The sequence below is a fragment of the Narcine bancroftii genome, chromosome 9 (genome assembly GCF_036971445.1).
Source record: "Narcine bancroftii isolate sNarBan1 chromosome 9, sNarBan1.hap1, whole genome shotgun sequence".
Classification (NCBI taxonomy): domain Eukaryota; kingdom Metazoa; phylum Chordata; class Chondrichthyes; order Torpediniformes; family Narcinidae; genus Narcine; species Narcine bancroftii.
In genome coordinates, this window is record NC_091477.1 from 113,260,137 (window position 1) to 113,281,195 (window position 21,059).

Sequence of the window (21,059 nt, forward strand, 5' to 3'; positions counted from 1 at the left end):
ACCAGACATTTATAGCAATCATGGTCCAAGGTATTTTTGATCTCTGTCAATATGGAGATATTTGTGTACTAGAGAGCTCGCCCTCACATTACTAATTCTGGGTGTCTGGGTTCTCCACGCTAAAAAGCTTTGAGCCCATCCATGTACTTTATCCCAGCAAGAGATGACCTGATAGTTACAAAGTGTTCAATGGAGCTGTTTGTCAGGCGTAAAATATTGAAGTCAATAATGTTATTGTAGTAGCCTAGATTTTTTTATCTTTGCTCTTAAAGAATATAAAACTTGATGTACTTTGAGTTCTGGGTGATTGGACTGTAAGTATCACCAGAGGAATGCCTGATTGTCGAGATAAATAAAGACTTTTTACATCTTCAGTCTCTGTGTGGCTTGGTCACCATCAAAACAGTTGCCAATCTCTCCATCGCAACTCTGTCAAGTTCATGTGTCATCCGATTGTACCAGCTCAACCTGATGTAACAGCGTTCTCCAGTTCATGGTACAGAACAGTGCAAACACATCCCTCTGTCATCTTTCCTTCAGCTCTCCACCCCTTCCCTCTCCTTTCACGGAACCATCCCCCTCTCCCCTTTGCTTGCTGGTGTGCCCTCCCTCCCTTATCTACCTGTTACCTGCTGCCTGTGGAACTGTACCCCTCCCCCCACCTTTCTGTTCGGGTGTCTGATTTTTGATCTTAATCAAAAAAGGGCTCAAGCCCGAAACATTGGTTGTGTATTTCTATCTTTGCTACATACAGGACACTGTTTGACCTGCTGAGTTTCTCCAGCATCGTGTTTTTACTTCAATCACGGAATCTGCAGACTTTCGTGTTTTACCCCAGTGCATCCACGGTCTCCCAACCCAAGTCATTCCCAGTGCATCTGTCTCCTTTCCAAAGGTCATACTGCTGATGAATATCCAATGCGACTACTGCCCTACAACTGCATCTCTGCACAAATGTATTGTTCTTACACAATAATGCAAGGCCAAGTTCACTTCAATGTTTCCTTCAACATAAAGCTGCAAGAGTCCACAGGGTTGGACACATAAAGAGCAGTTACCAGATCCGAGGATATTTGCCCTTTATGTGGAGCAAGAAGGGCAGGAGGAAACAGACATTTTCCCCACCCCCTGCAGAATTTGGAACACGGTCTAGCTCTGGGTAAATTTTGCAGCCGTAATAATGCCATTCATGCTTTAGGAAATCCTCGCACCCCTCCCTTGCATTTCATCTACTCACACGCTGCAGTTTGGGCAGTGGATGCCACCGATGTCCGCTGATGTGGAACGTTATCCACAGTCATGACACATCCTTCACTCACTATCCCATGGATAGCCCCTCTTCACGGAGTAGGCCCCAACAAGGGGATGGGAGCCTCCAGATGAGCAGGTCTGGAGAAGGGAGTCAAATGCTCTCGGGATCACACTCTCCCCAGAAAGCCCACCCCACTCAAATGACCATCCACAATATTTGCATCTCCACTGGGTGGTGTCCTCAAAGTTTGTTGGCCTGTCAGCCAATCAAAACAATAAAGGAACTTTTAAAGGAGGTATCTAACCTTAAGTCACTGTCTATCCACCAAACCTCAGACTTCAAATCTTTCCTTGACTCTGCCCTCCCTCCCATTCTATCCTTCAGATTTGGTTTAAATTATACAGCTGACCTAGCCCTCTCTCCCAAGAACCCATTTTCTCCACAAGGATAGCAACATTGGATCCCTTACTAGTTCTGTGACTATTAAGTATAAATGGCTTAGCCCCGTAGTACGCCATTCGTCTCCAACGGTAATATGCATTGGGGGGGGGAAAGATTTTTATGTAAATCAGATGAGAGACAATTTAATCACACTGGATTTGGCTTGGAGAATCATTCGAAGAATTTGATTGACAAGCAGCTATTGTTGAGCAGTCAATAACCATTGGTGGGATCAAGTCAGCTTCTTCACACCAGCCAACCTCTTTCATTCCTCCTCAGTGTCCAGATTAAACAGCAAATACGCATCAGCTAAATCAGTATTCTCAATGGGGGCCCTACAGCCTGCCCCCAGGGGTCACAACACATTTAAGTAAATGGCTTGATTTCTTTTCACCTCGTATAGCATAAATATTTTTTTATGAAGTTGTTGGGAGAGAAGTACGGAGGAAAACAAAACGCGACTGCTTCACAGGGAAGGGGGTTACCTATAAGTTAGCGTCCATGCTGAGATTTTATAAGTATTTTGTGACTATACTAAGTCATTAACCTCATTGCTTTATGTCAGTGATCTGCCGCACAATTAGTACCCAAGGAATGTCCTCTATAACCATATATGGTAAAATGTAAGCTCTGTACAGCTATGAGTGAACCACCTTGGAATGAGACTTGACCACTGCTCAGTCCATGTGCTATGTACACAAAAGGGGGCCCATAAACTTTGAGCAGAATCCTGGGGGTGGGTGGGGGGAACATAGCTGAAAAAAGGTTGAGAATGGCGGAGCTAAATGTTCCACGAGGTGAGAGGAGCTCAAAAGCTAACTATATGCTGGCATATACAACAATTCTGTATATGATGACCTCCCAAATTTCCACATAAAATGTAGGTTTTGAGCTGTAATCGCTGCTTCAGTCTACCCCAAGTCTGGCACTAATCGCCAACCAGTGGAGTGAGGCTGCTAGGCACATTTAATGTACTAATTCACAATATTTCTAATTTAAATTACGCAGTAAAGGTAGTATTCAAAAATCACCATCAACTTCTTTAACAGGCCATTTACAGCCTGTACTGAGCCGACGGCAGTTGGTCTGGACGGATGGATCCCGTGGGGTGGCACTGAGACTTTGCTGTTAAGGTCCACATCTTGTTCTTGGAGTATAAGATAACTCCTGGTTTGGGGGTGAGATTTTTAACGTTCAAGGCCCGTCTTATGCACTGACATCGCACAGGATACTAATGTACACCTTCTGAGAACAACCAGCTCTGGGTCATAAAGAGAGATATCAGGAGAAGTGGCCAGAAGCTTTGTCCAATCAGCTTTCTCCCTAAATAGTGCAGCGGGGCAGGATGTTGGGAATTCCAGATCAAAAAGTCAAGCCAGCTGAAGTCTGGGCCATCCGCAACGGAGCACTGAACACCAGGCTCTCAAATGCTGAGGTATCGTTATGAGTTAACAATCCCTATGTGGCAGAGGTATGGACTTTCCAGGGAAGGCTGTCTCTCCACAGCTTGCTGCTATACTTTTGGCTTATTTACTTACCTGGGTCAGTTGCTGAAATCAGAGCTCCGAAAAATAGGCAGTCGGTGAAGTAGAAGTCTAATTTGCCCAGCTGTCCTAGCTGGGCCATCGCAAGGACAAAGCCATACATGATTCCCCTGAAAAATACAATAAAGACATGATGAGTGATTTCTGCTGAGTTACTTCTGTGCTCTCTTGACCCCGGCCTCTTTGCTGCTTGTAATTGTTCAAGGTTATTGACACGTAATAATAGGAGTGGCACAGTTTGTGTAGTGGTTAGCCTAATGCTGTTACAGCACCAGTGACCGGGGCTTGAATTGGGTGCTGTCTGTAAGGAGTTTGTACGTTCTCTCCACGTCAGCGTGGGTTTCCTCCAGGTGCCCCAGTTTCCTCTCACCTTTCAAAACAAACTGGAGTTGTGAGCCATTTGGGTGTAATTGGGTGGCACAGGCTCGTGGGCTGAAAGGGGTGCAGCATGTCTAAATTAAATTGAAATACATTACAAATGTTAACATACATGATATACTTTTAACTTTTGACTGCTGTGAGGCACCAAAGAGTTGCCAAAAGCATTTTGCAGCGCCCCTAACGATAAGAAAAGAGAGGCAAAAGACAGTCCCTTCAGAGTTAGAGAGTCTGTGGGTTAGCCTCCAATGCTCTGCAGCTGGTGAGGTATCTCAGCCCATCTTCTGTCAGCTCCAAGGAGCTGCAGTTACCAGGGGGCCTACTGAAAGTTACTTTCTGCCCAGGTCTCGGGGTTCGAGGGTAAAGGAAGCCCATTTGTCTGGGATTGAATTGGTATCACAGTTATCCATTGGAAGATCAAGACTTGGTAGGGTGGAGGCCTGAAGTGAGTTGGGGGCAAGGATCATGAGCTATGGGGGAATGAGGTGGTGACTGGTACCATGGAGAGGTGAGCAAGCAGCTCCACCCCAATTCAGTTTGCATCACTAGGCTGCACCCTCTCAGTCAGGTGTTGTGGAAGATCAAGCAGTACGATGGGTTGGACACAGAACGACATGGACAAATTTTCACTGTGGTGCAGGGAATTCCGGACAGGCTTTGAGGATAGCATTGGTGACAGAGGAAGCAAATGTTTAAGACAGTGAATGGGGTGCCCTTTAAATAAGTTATTTTACAGGAATGATGCTGAGCTCCTTGTCCAGGCACAGGGAGACTACTCCACTCCACCCTTGACCCATATGGTGAATGGTGCAAAGGCATTGGTATGTTGTGTAGGACTAGATGTTAATATCCCTTATTGCACTCCTGAGACATGCTGCCTAGACTTTGCGATGTAGCCAAACGAGTGGTGGAATCTTCTTCTGGGTTATCAATTCAAACGGCAAGTCACACACCTCCATGTTACCCACCATCTCACCTCTTACAATCATAGTCTCCCAGTCTTCAGTTGGACTCAGTACATCCATGTATGACAAAGTGAAAATGTGCTAAACCCATTTTATTGTGTAGTCTCTCTCAAGTGTTTCTAAAGCACCCGAAAGCTCATTAAACAAACACTGCTGCCGTAAAGGGTTAAGTAAACTTCCACTGGATTCAATCAAAACCCAATAGAATATTCTTAACTGGTGAATAGAGCTTTAATGTACAAATACGCTAAATGTCCTTCAATCAGAAAGCTTTGCATGAATGAATAGCAATTTTTGAAATTAATTATGGCTATCTGCTTGACAGGAAAGTATCAAGCTTAAATTCTGTCTCATGTTTAACAGACATAAACAAAAGGAGAGCGTTAACTTCAGAAACATTAGACCCTGGGCACTATTTCAGACAAACCGCTATGTTATTTCTAATCTAATGTTTGTTATTTCTAATCCAGTATCAACAAATGAAAGGACATCTATTCAGCTGTAGCTAACAGGAGAAATGAAACAGGCTTGGATTACTGAGAGCGGATGGCTGTGTGGAGTATTGGATCGGCACAGTATTGTCAGAGGACAATACATTTTCTGGCACTTGGTTCAAATCGAGTTCAGTCTTGTCGGATATTATTCTTGTGTTTTAGCCTCACAAGTCACTCTCATAGTTTAGTGGTCATGGGCTGCAGCATTAAACTATTCTTCACTAGTAATCATATTTAATGAGGCTTGAGTGGGATATTAATTGATAGTTGTTGAAAACATTTGGTAGGTCATTTCAGAATTAGACATAGAACAGTACAGCAAGACCATGATGCCAAACTAACAAATCCCTTCTGCCCACACATGGTCTGTATCTCTCTATTCCATGCCTGTTCACGCGTCGGTCTAAGTGCCTCTTTGGCAACTCTGCCATAGGTTCTCTGTGGTTGGTAAGGGTGGCATGGGAATAGAAAAAAAAATGTTGAGAACCACTGTCTTAAATGGAGGGTGAGAAGTTGGTTCATTCAAATCCACAAATCATTAGTGATGTGGAAATGAAAATTGGATTGATGCAAAAGCAGAGAAATTTGGTGAATTATTGATGCCTTACAACCCTCTTTTCAATCTTCTTCAGCATGATGCTGAACCAAGCCATGAAAGACCCCAACAATGAAGACGCTGTTTACATCCGGTACCGCACGGATGGCAGTCTCTTCAATCTGAGGCGCCTGCAAGCTCACACCAAGACACAAGAGAAACTTGTCCGTGAACTACTCTTTGCAGACGATGCCGCTTTAGTTGCCCATTCAGAGCCAGCTCTTCAGCGCTTGACGTCCTGCTTTGCGGAAACTGCCAAAATGTTTGGCCTGGAAGTCAGCCTGAAGAAAACCGAGGTCCTCCATCAGCCAGCTCCCCACCATGACTACCAGCCCCCCCACATCTCCATTGGGCACACAAAACTCAAAACGGTCAACCAGTTTACCTATCTCGGCTGCACCATTTCATAAGATGCAAGGATCGACAATGAGATAGACAACAGACTCGCCAAGGCAAATAGCGCCTTTGGAAGACTACACAAAAGAGTCTGGAAAAACAACCAACTGAAAAACCTCACAAAGATAAGCGTATACAGAGCCGTTGTCATACCCACACTCCTGTTCGGCTCTGAATCATGGGTCCTCTACCGGCACCACCTACGGCTCCTAGAACGCTTCCACCAGCGTTGTCTCCGCTCCATCCTCAACATCCATTGGAGTGCTTTCATCCCTAATGTCGAAGTACTCGAGATGGCAGAGGTCGACAGCATCGAGTCCACGCTGCTGAAGATCCAGCTGCGCTGGATGGGTCACGTCTCCAGAATGGAGGACCATCGCCTTCCCAAGATCGTGTTATATGGCGAGCTCTCCACTGGCCACCGTGACAGAGGTGCACCAAAGAAAAGGTACAAGGACTGCCTAAAGAAATCTCTTGGTGCCTGCCACATTGACCACCGCCAGTGGGCTGATAACGCCTCAAACCGTGCATCTTGGCGCCTCACAGTTTGGCGGGCAGCAACCTCCTTTGAAGAAGACCGCAGAGCCCACCTCACTGACAAAAGGCAAAGGAGGAAAAACCCAACACCCAACCCCAACCAACCAATTTTCCCCTGCAACCACTGCAACCGTGTCTGCCTGTCCCGCATCGGACTTGTCAGCCACAAACGAGCCTGCAGCTGACGTGGACTTTTTACCCCCTCCATAAATCTTCGTCCGCGAAGCCAAGCCAAAGAAAAAAAAAGAAAGTGACGGTTGGAAAATTTGTCTCCTCAAGTTGTGGTGGGAGTCTGTTCTCATTTGCACTGATTATCTGTCGTAAAACATACCCTGATGACAACAGTAATTCAATATACAAAATTCATCTATAGTTAAATTTCTCACCTCACTGATTTTATGAATGCAGACACCTACTTTCATTGCAGAACAAATAAGCCCAGGCAACTCCACTTTTCCCAGAAATGTGCTATTTAAGAGTTCAACACTCAAATGAAACTCACTCATTCCTCCTCCTAACCTCAGATATTACCTCCAGTGAGCTTTTGGAGGTTGAGAGATGACTCAACAAGATTTAGAGAGGCATAGATACATGAGACGGCTGGCACTTTTTTCCTAGAACAGGAGTAACAAACACTAGAGGACATCTGTACAAAGTGAAGGGTGGAAAGATTTGGGGAGACATCAGGGGTAAGTTTTTTTTTACACAGGGAGTTGTGGGTGCCTGGAATGCATTGCCAAGGGTGGTGATGTGGCTGGAACATTAGGGGCATTTAGGACACTCTCAGACAGTGAAATAGAAGGTTATGAAGTAGGAAGGGTTTAGTTTTATTTGTAGGAATACATAGGTCGGCACAACATTGAGGGCTGAAACACCTGTACCGTTCTATGCTCAGCCTTGATTCTTTTGGATGTGGCGTTCAGGGTCTCAATCGTTTTCTGCTTCCTAGCCTCAGGATCACTGCAGATCACTGTGATCTCTGCTGCGACTCACAGTTTACTGCCCTTTGCTGCATTAGAGAGATCACCTCGACATCATACTCAAGGAGAGAAGGTATGAGCTACTCCCTCTTCAGCCCACAGGACCAGGAAGAGCGTGCAACTTTCTTGCTAGCCTTGAAATGGAAGTGTTACGTCGCAGGCCAGCAGCAATGGAAATTCACCAAGACAGTATTGTTGTTTTCCTTTTTTTAAAAACAATATATTTATTAATAACTATTGATAATACAACCCATTAGTTAAATCCAACCCAACAATGTGCTAATATATGTGTGTGTGTGTGTGTGTGTGTGTGTGTCTCTGTGTGTGTTGTGTGTGTGAGAGAGAGAGAGAGATACCCAAACCACTGCAGCTGAGGCACAATTCTGGGAAGTTGTTCCAAAGTTCAGTCTTAGAAATCCTGTGTTGAAACGCAGACTTTTAAATTGAAGCCCAGAGATTACACGAAGGAGGTGGGAGAGACTGAGTGATGGAACTGTTGAAAACTCACAAATCCTTGTCGAGTTTTTTTGCTGAACGATAACCTTTGGGACGAACAGTCGTCACAGCACCTTTTTCCTTGTGAAGGGGAAACAAAACGCATGACTTCCTTGATGCCCCCAAATTCCAGGTACAGGTCAATCGAAATGACCATTACAATGGTCACAATCCGATGCAGCAGTTCTCCTGCTTCTAAAACCCAGATACGAGTCAATCAAAGTGACCTTTCTTTTGGTCATGGTGTGGTTCAACAATTCCCTTGACAGGGAGAATCAGCTGAATTATCCATTTCACACAGAGTCACTTCACCTCAATGTTCCATGAGGTGGCTAGTGGTCAATAATGTCCTGTTTCTTCAGTGTTTCACCCATACGACTTTCTCATCACCTGTGACCTTGAAAATAGCAACAAATGCTCTTTCTTCTCTCCAGAGTATCAACTTTGTAGCTGTGGAGAGACTAGTTGTTGCCACCCAGTCTCTCTAGAGCTGTGGATGGCTGCAGCTGATACTAGCCCTAAAGGCAATGGTTCTCAACCTTTCTCTTTCCACTCACATCCCACTTTAAGTAACCCCTATTGGTTACTTGTGCTCTGTGATTAGCAAGGGATTGCTTAAGGTGGTATGTGAGTGGGAAGGGAAGGTTGAGAATCATTGCTCTAGACCCAATTGTTACTGAAATATTTTGCTTGAGAAAAATTGTCATTAGCCCATTTCCTTTGGAATTTTGAAACTGTGCACATAACGAGTCAATGAGATATGATTAAACAGTGGTTTTCAAACTTTTTCTTTCCATCCACATCCCACCTTAAGCAATCCCTTACTAATCACAGAGAACCTATGGCATAGGGAATACTTAAAGTGGAATGAAAAAGATTGAGAACCACTGCCTTAAGCTCACTAAATGAAATGGGAGCTCGCAATACAAGCATTGATAAACTGATTGAATGTCCTTTTAGAAACCCTCCTTGCAACTTACTCCAGGAGCAACTGGCCATGGCTAAGGGAGAGACATGGGAGGGATCTCATGAACCCATCCATTAAGGATATATCTCCAACCTCTTGGGATCACTCTTCTTCTCACCTTATATCAGTGCAGCCTCCAAGCATTAGAAGCAAAATCATTCTGTAGGTGTAATAGAATTGCGTGTACCTGTACTGATCTAAAAACAAACTGCTGGATTAACTCAATGGATCAGGCAGCATCCATGCAGGGGTATGGGCAGTCAATGTTTCAGGTTGAAACCCTGCTTCGGGACTTTTCTTTTGCTTCAGGACCTGTACTGTCCATTTCCCTCTATGGATTCTCCCTGACCCGCTGAATTCCTTCAGCAATTTGTATTCTTTACTGAACACTCCCAGCATCTACAATCTCCTGCTTTCCTTGTTCTAGGTTCCTCAAGAGCTGTCTGCAAAGATCCCACCCCTTCTCAGCTCCAAGTTGAGGAAAGGTGATTTCGAAATGGAACATCAGGAAACACTGACCTGACACCAACAAAGTCAGATCCCATGGAGAGTTACTTTGGACAACCCAATGACACTGTTCCATGAATTCTTCACGTCAAGATTCAGATCTTTGTGTGACGTTCATAATCAGCAAAGGAGCAACTCCCAAGATGGGAGGTGGAGCAATTTTTCTACCCCATGGTTTTGAATAATAATAATATTGACACCTTTATACAAAATTGACAAATATTGGAGGAATCACCAATAATTTCTGTCATCCTAGCTGAGAAACTGTAAAACTGCTCACATCGATTTTAAAAGGCTTGCTGGCTTCCTCCTACCTCCCACACACAATCTTCCCATCTGTCCCTGGTGATAACTGTAACTGTGTTTCCCTGAGGGTGCAATGTATTGTTAATGACTTGACTGAAACCTTACCTACAATCCTTTAAAAATGTACAGAAACTTCTCAGGCAAGATACATTAAGACATCTGTAGAACTTAAGTGTTACACCAACAATCTACAGAAACCCTTACAATTAAAATCACAGCTAGGTGAGTTCAGGAAGTTTCACTGCGTGCCAGTTCGAGGGCAACAACCTCATGCACGTTAAGCACAGAAGTCCTCTTCCATCACTGAGACCAGATGTCAATGTCAACATCACACGTTGAACACATCTCAGAATAAAAGAGATGCAAATCTCGTTTACTAGTATCCAAGGTGGAATTTGATGAGGACAGGAAAATGTTTTTGGGGGACATGATTGTCAGTTTAATGGCAAATCAATGTTGTAATCAGGACTCTCTGTGATACTGTTGGGAAAAGTGAGGAGAAATAATGGGATATGGCTATAATACAACATATTAAGGGGGAAGAATGAGAGGGGATCATATGGGAACTTAAAATTGTGAAAGGAAATAGGATAGAAGCTAGAAAGCTGCTTCCACTGGGAGGTGAGTCTAGAACTAGGGGACATAGCCTCAAGGTTCGAGGGAGCATGTTTACGATGCTTTTTTTGGAGAGTGGATCTGTAGAATTCTCTACCCGGGTTAGAGCAGGAGAGACAGCCTTCCTAGAATAAATTTGAAAGGCAGATAGGTAGATTTTTGCAAAGTAGGGGAATTGGGGGAGGTGGGGAAAATGTAGGTAGGCAAAGCTGTCCCAACAAGTACTGGCTGACCTATCTTAATTAGACAATAAGCGCACGACTCGTCAACGTGGCCCTTTGAATCTGCTCCACTTTCAAACGGGATCATGGCAGATCTTCTACTCCAACTTCATTTTCCTTAACTATCCCCAAATTCCTCTAATATTCAGATCTATTGTTCTCAGTTCTGAATGCAATCGATGATAAAGTCCCTTCAGGCCTCTGGGGTAAAGCATTCCAAAGTTTCATCGCTTATTTCTCATGTTCTTATTGTCTAATTAAGATAGGTCAGCCAGTACTTGTTGGGACAGTGGCTTGAGATAAGGAGCCCTCAGAAGCTGCGGGCTGCTGGAGACTGCTGCGGGAGACTCACGCCGGGCCGCGGACCGGCTCAAACTGGCTGGAGGGGTACCAGGTATCGGAACCGGGATGCGAGGAGGGTGCCGACCTGGAGCTCAGTTCACCAATGATTTGGACTGGACTCTTGTGTGGCTGAGGAGGCAAATCTAGAGACACTTGGTGACTCCAGGGGAGGACTTCCTTTTGCTTCTCTCTCTGACTGTAGGAGGTGCTTAGGCAATCCCTGCCGATGACGAATCTGTCTGCCTTGCAGCAGGCAAAAATAAATTTCATATAATGTGACGCTGTTTTATTACTGTGACAATAAACTCAATCTTGAATCTTGTCTGTCTCTCCTTTTCCCTGCCTCCTTTCACAGAGTCAAAACTAATCATCACCTCTCCTCTTATTAACACCTTTTATTGGTCTGGACTCCTCCCCAGGTCAGTCTGCAGTCTTTATTCTTGCGCCTTCCTGTTCTTTGCCTATTGCTTTAGGAAGGGCTCAGGCTTGAAGTGTCGGTGATATATCCTTACCTCCTATGGACACTGAGAGACTGGCTGAGTTCCTCCAGCATTTCTGTTTGTTTTTATTAATATCATGCCTTGCAGGTAATGCTCATAGTTATAGGGTCTGTGCTAACCATTACAGATTCATTTACATTAAATCCAAGACTAATCCCACATTATTCTCCCCACATCCCCCTCCCCCAGGTTCTGCCTCTCACGAGGGGCCATTTTCCCATGGCCAGAACTTTGGAGTGTGGGAGGAAACTGGAGCAGTCCACCCAGTCCTAGGGAGACTGTTCAAACTCTGCTCAGACAGTCCCAGAGACTAGGATCAAACCCAGGTCCCTGAAGCTGTGAGGCACCAGTTCCACTAACTGTGTCACTGCAGCGCACCTGGACAGCCAAAGAATGTTATGAAGAAACAGGTTAACTCTTGTTGCACCAGTTTGACACAAATTGCAGAAGTTGTAAAAATGCACTGCAGTGGTGAGATTATAATGGTCTTAGAGGAGGGGAAAGGCATTTTTTACAACTATATTACTATTTCTTTTCAACTTATGTACTGCTTTGGTTTAAGTTGTCAATAGATCGGCATGGTACAAACCTTTTGTCTAACAGTATTTGCATCAACTTACTGCTGAACTTGGCGACCGTAGTGAGAACTTTCTCCTTGACCTTAAATGACACAAGTTTTATTTGTTTCACTGACAGAAGAGGTTTTTTTGTTGTTGTTGCTGTGGAGACGTTGGTACATCTCTGCACAACTCTGACTCATTGCCCAGAGAACATTACCCCCAGCAACCACCATCAATCTATGTTTTGCCTCCTGAAGCTGCCGCCTCCTCTTTCCCAATTCTGATCACCTGCCCTCCCCTCTGGCAGTCTCTGGTCTCCCTCTGGCTGCCCCTTCCTTCCCCTCTAGCAGTTCCTGGTCTCCCTCTCCTCTCCTCCACATACAAAGGACCACCTCATTACACCCCATCCACAGTATTTCAGCAAAGACCCTACTTAACACTGTTCAACCCACATTCACTTGCTTTGGCTCCTGATCCCTCAAACTTCTCCCCTCCCCCTGAATCTCAAACAACTGTTAGAGGGAGCTGAAGGCATGATTTTCGACATTCTATAATCATTCCATCTTCATTGGTATAAAATGTTTTGGCTCAAGGGATGTTTCCAATTACTTAGTTGACATCACTTACAAGGGTCATTTTTTAAATTCCCGATTTATTTTACATTTTTGTACTGCCTTGGTGCGACTGGAACTCACTCCTCTGGGTCAATGGTCAGTACGTTGTTTTAGTAAATGAACGTGCTGTATAATGAAACCTTTTCTTTTACGAGTAAAGGAACTTCAGCAGGGAGGGGATAAGTCGAGTTGAGGTTGGAATCATTGACGTAAAATGTAGGAGAAGATTTAGATGTTGTCTTGATATCCTATGGTCTGGGAAGGACTTCATGGGCTACATGAATGTAATACAACCTGACCACTCAAACTGAGCTGCCTGTGTTGGATTCAGATATCAAGAAAACCATACTTGGCCTTTCGTGGATTTTGCATTGACTCTGGACAGGACAGCATTTAGTTTCATAACCAAGCAGACATCGAGAATGGGTTTGTCCTCGACTTCCTTTTGGTATTCTCATCCTCCAATCTCATCGCCACCCTTTCTTTTCTAGCCCAGTTAGGACGGTATGGCATGCTTTAAGAGAGATGGATCCCACTGACTGCTACGTTCTTCATCTGCCTGACATGATAATGAATTGCCACGCTAAAATGAGCGATTTAAAAATAATTGCTGTTGCGGTGATATAACCACCACACTAGGCCGCACACCTACCAGCCGACTGCAGGGGGCAACCACTGTACCTGCAGGTAGTGTAAGGTAAAACATCATGAGATGGGAATGTGTAAGGAGTTACCCTGTACAGGGCTGTAACAAGATGTGAATGCATCCTTGTTCTTACAAGATAAGAGAGACATTGATGGATTGAGAGGCAGGAAGCTAGCAGGGAAAGGATAGCAACAGTTTTAGTCATTGGACAAGTAATGATATGATGATGTTCTAAGCACGTATCCAAGGGTATAAAAAATCACCATTTTGCTGATAACGGCAGAATGCATTCTCCGACTAACATGGTTAGTTGCAAGTGTTACAATCCGGTAATAAAGAACAAAGAACCCTGATTTCGACTCAGCCTGGTGTTTGTCTCACTCATTCATGAACAAAGCAGACCTAACAGTAGGCAACCTGGGAGGCTGGCCCCACCTGCCGACTGTTGATCACCGGCCTGTATAAAGATTCGAACTGGCCCCTTTGGGAGCTAGTCGAGCACGTGGAGCCAGGAAGGTAGAGAGATCTGGTGTGTACAAGTTTAAGCTGATTAAAGCCTGTGGTACAGTCTGTGGACTTTGTGTTTGAATTCTTTGCACACCAGTGCTCACAGCTGTGAACTCAGTTATCGCTGCACATGCTGATAGTAAAGTCAAAAGGTAAATGAAATGACCATTTCAGCTCTAGGAGATGAAGTAACTACTGGACCATCCAATTGCCAAAGAGTCATCTGGAAACAGTTAAAGTTACAGCATCTGACCTTTGTCATCTGCCATCTCCAGTGACCTGTTTTGTTCATACGCTTTAAATAATGTAACTCGGAGCAGTCAGTGGGATCCGTTACTCTTATTCCACATCACACTTCATCGCTGCCCCAGTTTGCAGCCACATCTCCTATAACAGTTCCCAAGGTCTACATTCTGCCTAAAAGAAATTTTTGCATGGTGTCAAAATTCCCTCTCCTCCACTTTGGTCTCATGATAGGTCAGTGCCAAGTGGCAAGGAGATCCTTCTTGGATTTGGTCTGGGGCCAATAATTTTAATTGTGATCGATGTCTGGGAGTTCAAGATCGCAAAAGTGCAGAACAAGATTCATCTGTGTTCTCACCCAGAACTGTGATTCCCATGAGCATTCAGCCCTGCTGTACCCAGGGCCTTGCAGATGCAGAACATTGTCACTTGCAGGAAACCATAACTGTACAACCCAACTCCTGTCATTTTCCCACTTGCAAACTTGTCCATTTTCTTCAACCACAACGTGACACCATTTGGGGTCAAAAGCTATATGGAGGGCATTGGCGAAATATATTCCATGGTAACTTCAGTATATATCTTAAGTTAAAAATGTTTAATTTGGACATAGAGCACAGTAACAGGCCTTTCCAGCCCACAAGGCCATGCCCCTGATACATCAATGAACTTACAATCTGTGAAAGTTTTTAAAGGGTGGGGGGAAAACCAAGCAGGCACGAAGAGAGCATACAAACTCTGTACAGACAGCACTGATGCTGTAATCTTTTCTTTGGCTTGGCTTCGCAGACGAAGATTTATGGAGGGGGTAAATGTCCACGTCAGCTGCAGGCTCGTTTGTGGCTGACAAGTCCGATGCGGGACAGGCAGACACGATTGCAGCGGTTGCAAGGGAAAATTGGTTGGTTGGGGTTGGGTGTTGGGTTTTTCCTCCTTTGCCTTTTGTCAGTGAGGTGGGCTCTGCGGTCTTCTTCAAAGGAGGTTGCTGCCCGCCAAACTGTGAGGCGCCAAGATGCACGGTTTGAGGCGATATCAGCCCACTGGCGGTGGTCAATGGGGCAGGCACCAAGAGATTTCTTTAGGCAGTCCTTGTACCTCTTCTTTGGTGCACCTCTGTCATCTTCTTTCTTTCTTTGGCTTGGCTTCGCGGACGAAGATTTATGGAGGGGGTAAAAAGTCCACGTCAGCTGCAGGCTCGTTGGTGGCTGACAAGTCCGATGCGGGACAGGCAGACACGGTTGCAGCGGTTGCAGGGGAAAATTGGTTGGTTGGGGTTGGGTGTTGGGTTTTTCCTCCTTTGTCTTTTGTCAGTGAGGTGGGCTCTGCGGTCTTCTTCAAAGGAGGTTGCTGCCCGCCGAACTGTGAGGCGCCAAGATGCACGGTTTGAGGCGTTATCAGCCCACTGGCGGTGGTCAATGTGGCAGGCACCAAGAGATTTCTTTAGGCAGTCCTTGTACCTCTTCTTTGGTGCACCTCTGTCATCTTCTTTCTTTCTTTGGCTTGGCTTCGCGGACGAAGATTTATGGAGGGGGTAAAAAGTCCACGTCAGCTGCAGGCTCGTTTGTGGCTGACAAGTCCGATGCGGGACAGGCAGACACGATTGCAGCGGTTGCAAGGGAAAATTGGTTGGTTGGGGTTGGGTGTTGGGTTTTTCCTCCTTTGCCTTTTGTCAGTGAGGTGGGCTCTGCGGTCTTCTTCAAAGGAGGCTGCTGCCCGCCAAACTGTGAGGCGCCAAGATGCACGGTTTGAGGCGTTATCAGCCCACTGGCGGTGCTCAATGTGGCAGGCACCAAGAGATTTCTTTAGGCAGTCCTTGTACCTCTTCTTTGGTGCACCTCTGTCTCGGTGGCCAGTGGAGAGCTCGCCATATAACACGATCTTGGGAAGGCGATGGTCCTCCATTCTGGAGATGTGACCCACCCAGCGCAGCTGGATCTTCAGCGGCGTGGACTCGATGCTGTCGGCCTCTCCAGCTAACTCTACTGCCCTATTTTCTTCTGAAAAACTTAAATTTGACCTTTCTGTTGTTGAACCCAACCATGGCTCTGGTTCAGCAGGAGGAACCAAACTCCAGAAGGTTTGGATTCATAGATTCGTACCACACTCCAGGTACCTGATTGAGATGATGCGTTACTGTCAGGACATGGCAGTCAGGGAGATGATGAAGAGACTGACTTAAAAAGCAAGTAATTCTTCTGATTTTCTGGTCAATATTTATTCATAGCAAAAGGGATTGCTCCAATTGCCTGAAGAGACAGAAAATATGAAGAAGTATGACGACTGGGCTTTAGTGTTGGAATCATCTTGAGTCCCAGAGCACAGAAACAGATTCATCAGATGACCAGCAAGTCTCTGACCCCTGTGTTCATCAGCAAGGAAGTCACATCCAAGAGTGACTGAAGTTTCCTTCAATGGCTGAAAACTGTCCGCTCTTGTCTGAATGGTCAGTTCCTGCCAGCAAGGTTTGCTCCTTGGTGTCAGATCCGGAGATCTGACCTCTGCCTTGCTCCAGTCGGCTGCCATGCGTCTCCCTCCGCGCTTCACGGACCAAGAGCTTTGCAATCTCCTGAATGCAATTGCTTCTTAGAAATCCTCAGTCCATCCAAAGGCTCCATGGAATGATCCGGAGACATGCTCCCAGATGTCCACGAATGGCATGGTTAACCGTTATTAGAAGAAATATGGGAGAGAAAAAAATGACCTGTCAATATTCCATTTGTGAGTGCTTTAATCTCATCACAGCGGGATGAGACAGGGGTTCTCAGCCTTTTTTTCCATTCATATAACATCTTAAAGAATCCCTTATTGGCAGATGAATCTGGAATGAGCAAAGAGGCAGAAGAATCTGGTATGAATGTTCGTAATTCAATAATAAAATGCTTGGATTAAAACTACGACTTTAATATTTTAGCCTCCCCATGCTGGGTCAAGGAATGGATCATAACCGTGAAGTATCCAATAGGAAACCTACTCTCTGAAGGACAGGCCCACAGACAGAGCCCTGATCCCAAGCCAGCACCGCCACCTGGTGGAGAAAGAGCTCTAGTTATCTGAATCTCAATCAGATAACTGGAGAATCAGAATCAGGTTTATTGTCACAAAATTTGTTGTTTTGTGGCAGCAATATTGTGCATTACAGATGCAAAATTGCTATAAATTACATTGCATAAATGCAATATTTAAAAATAAATAATTCGTGTAAAAAGACACTAAAAGTGATGTAGTGTCTATAAGTTCATTGTTCGTTCAGAAATCCAAGGGTGGACGGGAACAAGCTGTTTTTTTATCACTGGGTGCACGTCTTCAGCCTCTTGTACCTCCTTCCTGATGCTAGCAGTGAAAAGAGGGCATGGCCTGGGTGGTGAGAGTCCTTGATGATAGAGGCTGCTTTCTTGAGACAACGCCTCTTAAAAATCTTCTTAACAGAGTGAAGACTAATGCTTATTATAGCGCTGACTGAGTTCACAACACTGTAATTTTTTTTCCTCTCTTCTGCATGGTCACCACCATACCAGATGATGATGCAACCAGTTAGAGCAGTTCTCAACCTTTTCCTTTCCACTCGCAGACCACTTTAATTATTCCCTGTGCCATCGGTGCTCTGTGATTATTAAGGGATTGTTTAAGGTGGGATGTGAGTGGGAAGGGAAGGTTGAGAATCACTGCTCTAGATCCAATTGTTACTGAAATATTTTGCTTGAGAAAAATTGTCATTGGCCCATTTCCTTTGGAGTTCGGAAAATGTGCGCATAACGAGTCATTGAGGGACGATTAAAACAGTGGTTTTCAAACTTTTTCTTTACACCAACTTACCACTTTAAGCAATCCCATACTAATAACAGAGCACCTATGGCACAGGGATTAAAGTGGTATGTGAGTGGAAAGAAAAAGGTTGAGAACCATCAAGTTAGAGTGTTCTCCACAGTGCACCTGTGGAAATTTGCAAGCCTTTTGTGACATACCAAATCTCCTCAAACTCCTGATGAAATATTGCTGCTGGCGAGCCTTCTTCATGATTGCACTGACATGAACACCCCAGGGCAGATCCTCAGAGACATTGACACGTTGAATTTGAAGTTTTGACCCTCTTCCCTGTTGACCCCTCGATGAGGAGAAAATACTGGGAGCACACAGCCGGTCACTTTGACAGTGGGAGGAGAAAGAGTTAACACTTCAGATTGAGGACCTCCCCCTCCCCCACAGTCAAAACAAGGATCAAAATTAATGTCATTCAGCCAAAGATAACAAATGATAAAAATGTTGATGAATAGAGCAGGTGACATGTTTAATTGCTGGACCTGACAAGAGGTCAAGTCAATTCATCTTTATTTGTCGTTCATACCATGCTCGCATGCTAAAGATGAGATAGCATTTCTCCGGGCCCATGGAGCATATGTGCATAAATATAAGTTAGAAGTTAAGCACAATAAAATATTAAGTTGTTCACTGTACACTATCAACCTATGTTTTGGGAATTTAGAAGCCCGATGGCTTTAGGGAAAAACCTGTTTCCCAATCTGGACTTAAGGGCCTGAGTGCTACGGTACCGCCTACCAGATGGCAGAAGGCAGAACAGTTTACATGAGGGGTGTGTGGAGTCCTTAACAATGTTTATTACCTTTCACCTGCATCAAGTGTAGTAAATGTTCTTTATGGTAGGAAGAGAGCCCCCCCAATAATCTTTTCTGTTGACTTCTTTATCCTCTACAGGGTCTTGCAGATCGAGGAGGTACAGCTTCCAAACCAGATGGTTATACAGTTGTACAGGATGATACATCCTCTGTAGAATGTAGTGAGGACAGAGGTGGGAGATGAACTTTCCTTGGCCTTCGCAGGAAGTAGAGGTGCTGCTGGGCTTTTATGGAGCTGTTGTTGAGGGACCAGGTGAGATTCTTCGCTAAGTGCACTCCAAGGAACTTGACGACCTCAACTGTCGACTTGTCAATGGTCAGTGGAGTGTGGTTCCCCCCCCCACGCCCCCGGCCCTCCTGAAGTCAACAACCATCTCTTTTGTTTTATTAACATTCAAGATACTGGAGTTGGCTCAGCACCAGCCCGTTAGTGATGGCCCCTCATCTCTATGCCGACTCCTCATTCTTACTGATCAGGGCCACCACAGTCCTGTCATCAGCGAACTTGATGATGTGGTTCAAGCTGTGTTTAGCTGCACAACCTAATCATATTTTCATATTTTTTTTTACAGCACAGGAGGCCCTTTGACCCATCAAGCCTATGTCAACTCTCAAAGGTATCCCATTAATCCCATTGCTATAAGACATAGGAGCAGAAAGAGGGTACTCAGCCCATCGAACCTGCCCTGCCATTTAATCCATTTTCTAACAGCCCCACTGCCCGGCCTTCTCCCCATCACTTTTGATGCCCGGGCTAATCAAGAACCTATTAATCTCTGCCTTAAATACACTCAAGTACTTGGCCTCCACAACCGCCTGTGGCAACCAATTCCACAGATTTCGCACCCTCTGGCTGAAGAAATTCCTCTACATCTAACCGGAAGCCCTTCAATTCCCTCCCATTTCTTTCCCAGTAACCCATTCTCTCTCAGGTGATACTGCCACCCACCTACACTGAGGGAAAATTAACGGCCCATTAACCTACCAAACAGTGTGTCTCTGGGACGTGAGAAGAAACCGGTGCGCCCATGCAAATCATGTGGTAGCACAGAGGAAGTACAAGCAACCTACCTGTAGTGCTATCATGCCACACTCTTCCGAGCATTGATGGACAGGTGAGCAAGAGTGAGTTATGGAACTCCTGAGATAATATGAGTGACGAAGGATGAGAACATGAGGGACTTAGATAAGGTGGACAGCCAGCACCTTTTTCCTGCGGCAACAATGGTAAATACCAGAGGACATCTGCTTAAGGAAGAAACTTTAAGGGTGATATCAACATTTTTTTTAACACAGAGAATGGTAGGTGTTTGGAATGCATTTCCAGGGGAAATGAGCCAGGAAGTAGACCTGCTTGGATTTGAGGGCACCTCCAGTGAATAGGGTCGGGTGAGTGCAACTCTAGTCTATTCAGATGCAGGAGGATAACCCGATTAGACTGGCCTCTAAACTGTTTTAATATGTGGGTGTGGTAGAACCTGAGGGGGTTGATGAGAATGTAGTTATCTATGCTTTAACCATCAAATTTCTCCAAGTACAAATGATGCTACCCTTCATAAGATGATCAAATCCTCAGTAAAGCAACACTTACATACAGAAAATGTTGAGGCTTCTCCGCATGTGCTGAGAGAAACAGAGTTAACGCTTCAACCAGAAAGGTCAAAGACCTGAAAAACTAACTCCCTCTACAACGGCTGAGATTCTCCAGAATTCATTGTCATGAACGTGTGTCATGAAATTCGTGGTTTCACGTCTCCAGAATGGAGGACCATCGCCTTCCCAAGATCGTGTTATATGGCGAGCTCTCCACTGGCCACCGTGACAGAGGTGCACCAAAGAAAAGGTACAAGGACTGTCTAAAGAAATCTCTTGGTGCCTGCCACATTGACCACCGCCAGTGGGCTGATATCGCCTCAAACCGTGCATCTTGGCGCCTCACAGTTTGGCGGGCAGCAACCTCCTTTGAAGAAGACCGCAGAGCCCACCTCACTGACAAAAGGCAAAGGAGGAAAAACCCAACACCCAACCCCAACCAACCAATTTTCCCCTGCAACCGCTGCAACCGTGTCTGCCTGTCCCGCATTGGTCTTGTCAGCCACAAACGAGCCTGCAGCTGACGTGGACATTTACCCCTTCCATAAATCTTCGTCCGCGAAGCCAAGCCAAAGAAGAAAGACCGATGCAAATATGGCTTTAAATCCCGTTTTTAAAAAAGAAAAAATTAGTGCAAAAAGAAAAACAGAAGTCGTATCTGTGGTTCATTGTCCATTCAGAAAATTAACGGCAGAGAGGAAGAAGCTGTTTTTGCACCTCGTCTCAATGG

General features: G+C 45.1%; 1 protein-coding gene across 1 annotated transcript in view; it reads right to left on the reverse strand.

Moving 5' to 3' along the window:
- The window catches only part of LOC138742667 (sodium/hydrogen exchanger 9-like), a 391,181-nt gene that overhangs the window by 288,667 nt on the left and 81,455 nt on the right, over positions 1 to 21,059 (reverse strand). Inside the window, exon 5 of the mRNA XM_069897383.1 lies at positions 3,232 to 3,347. Coding sequence (XP_069753484.1) covers positions 3,232 to 3,347 — 116 coding nt within the window. The remainder of the gene's footprint in view (positions 1 to 3,231; positions 3,348 to 21,059) is intronic.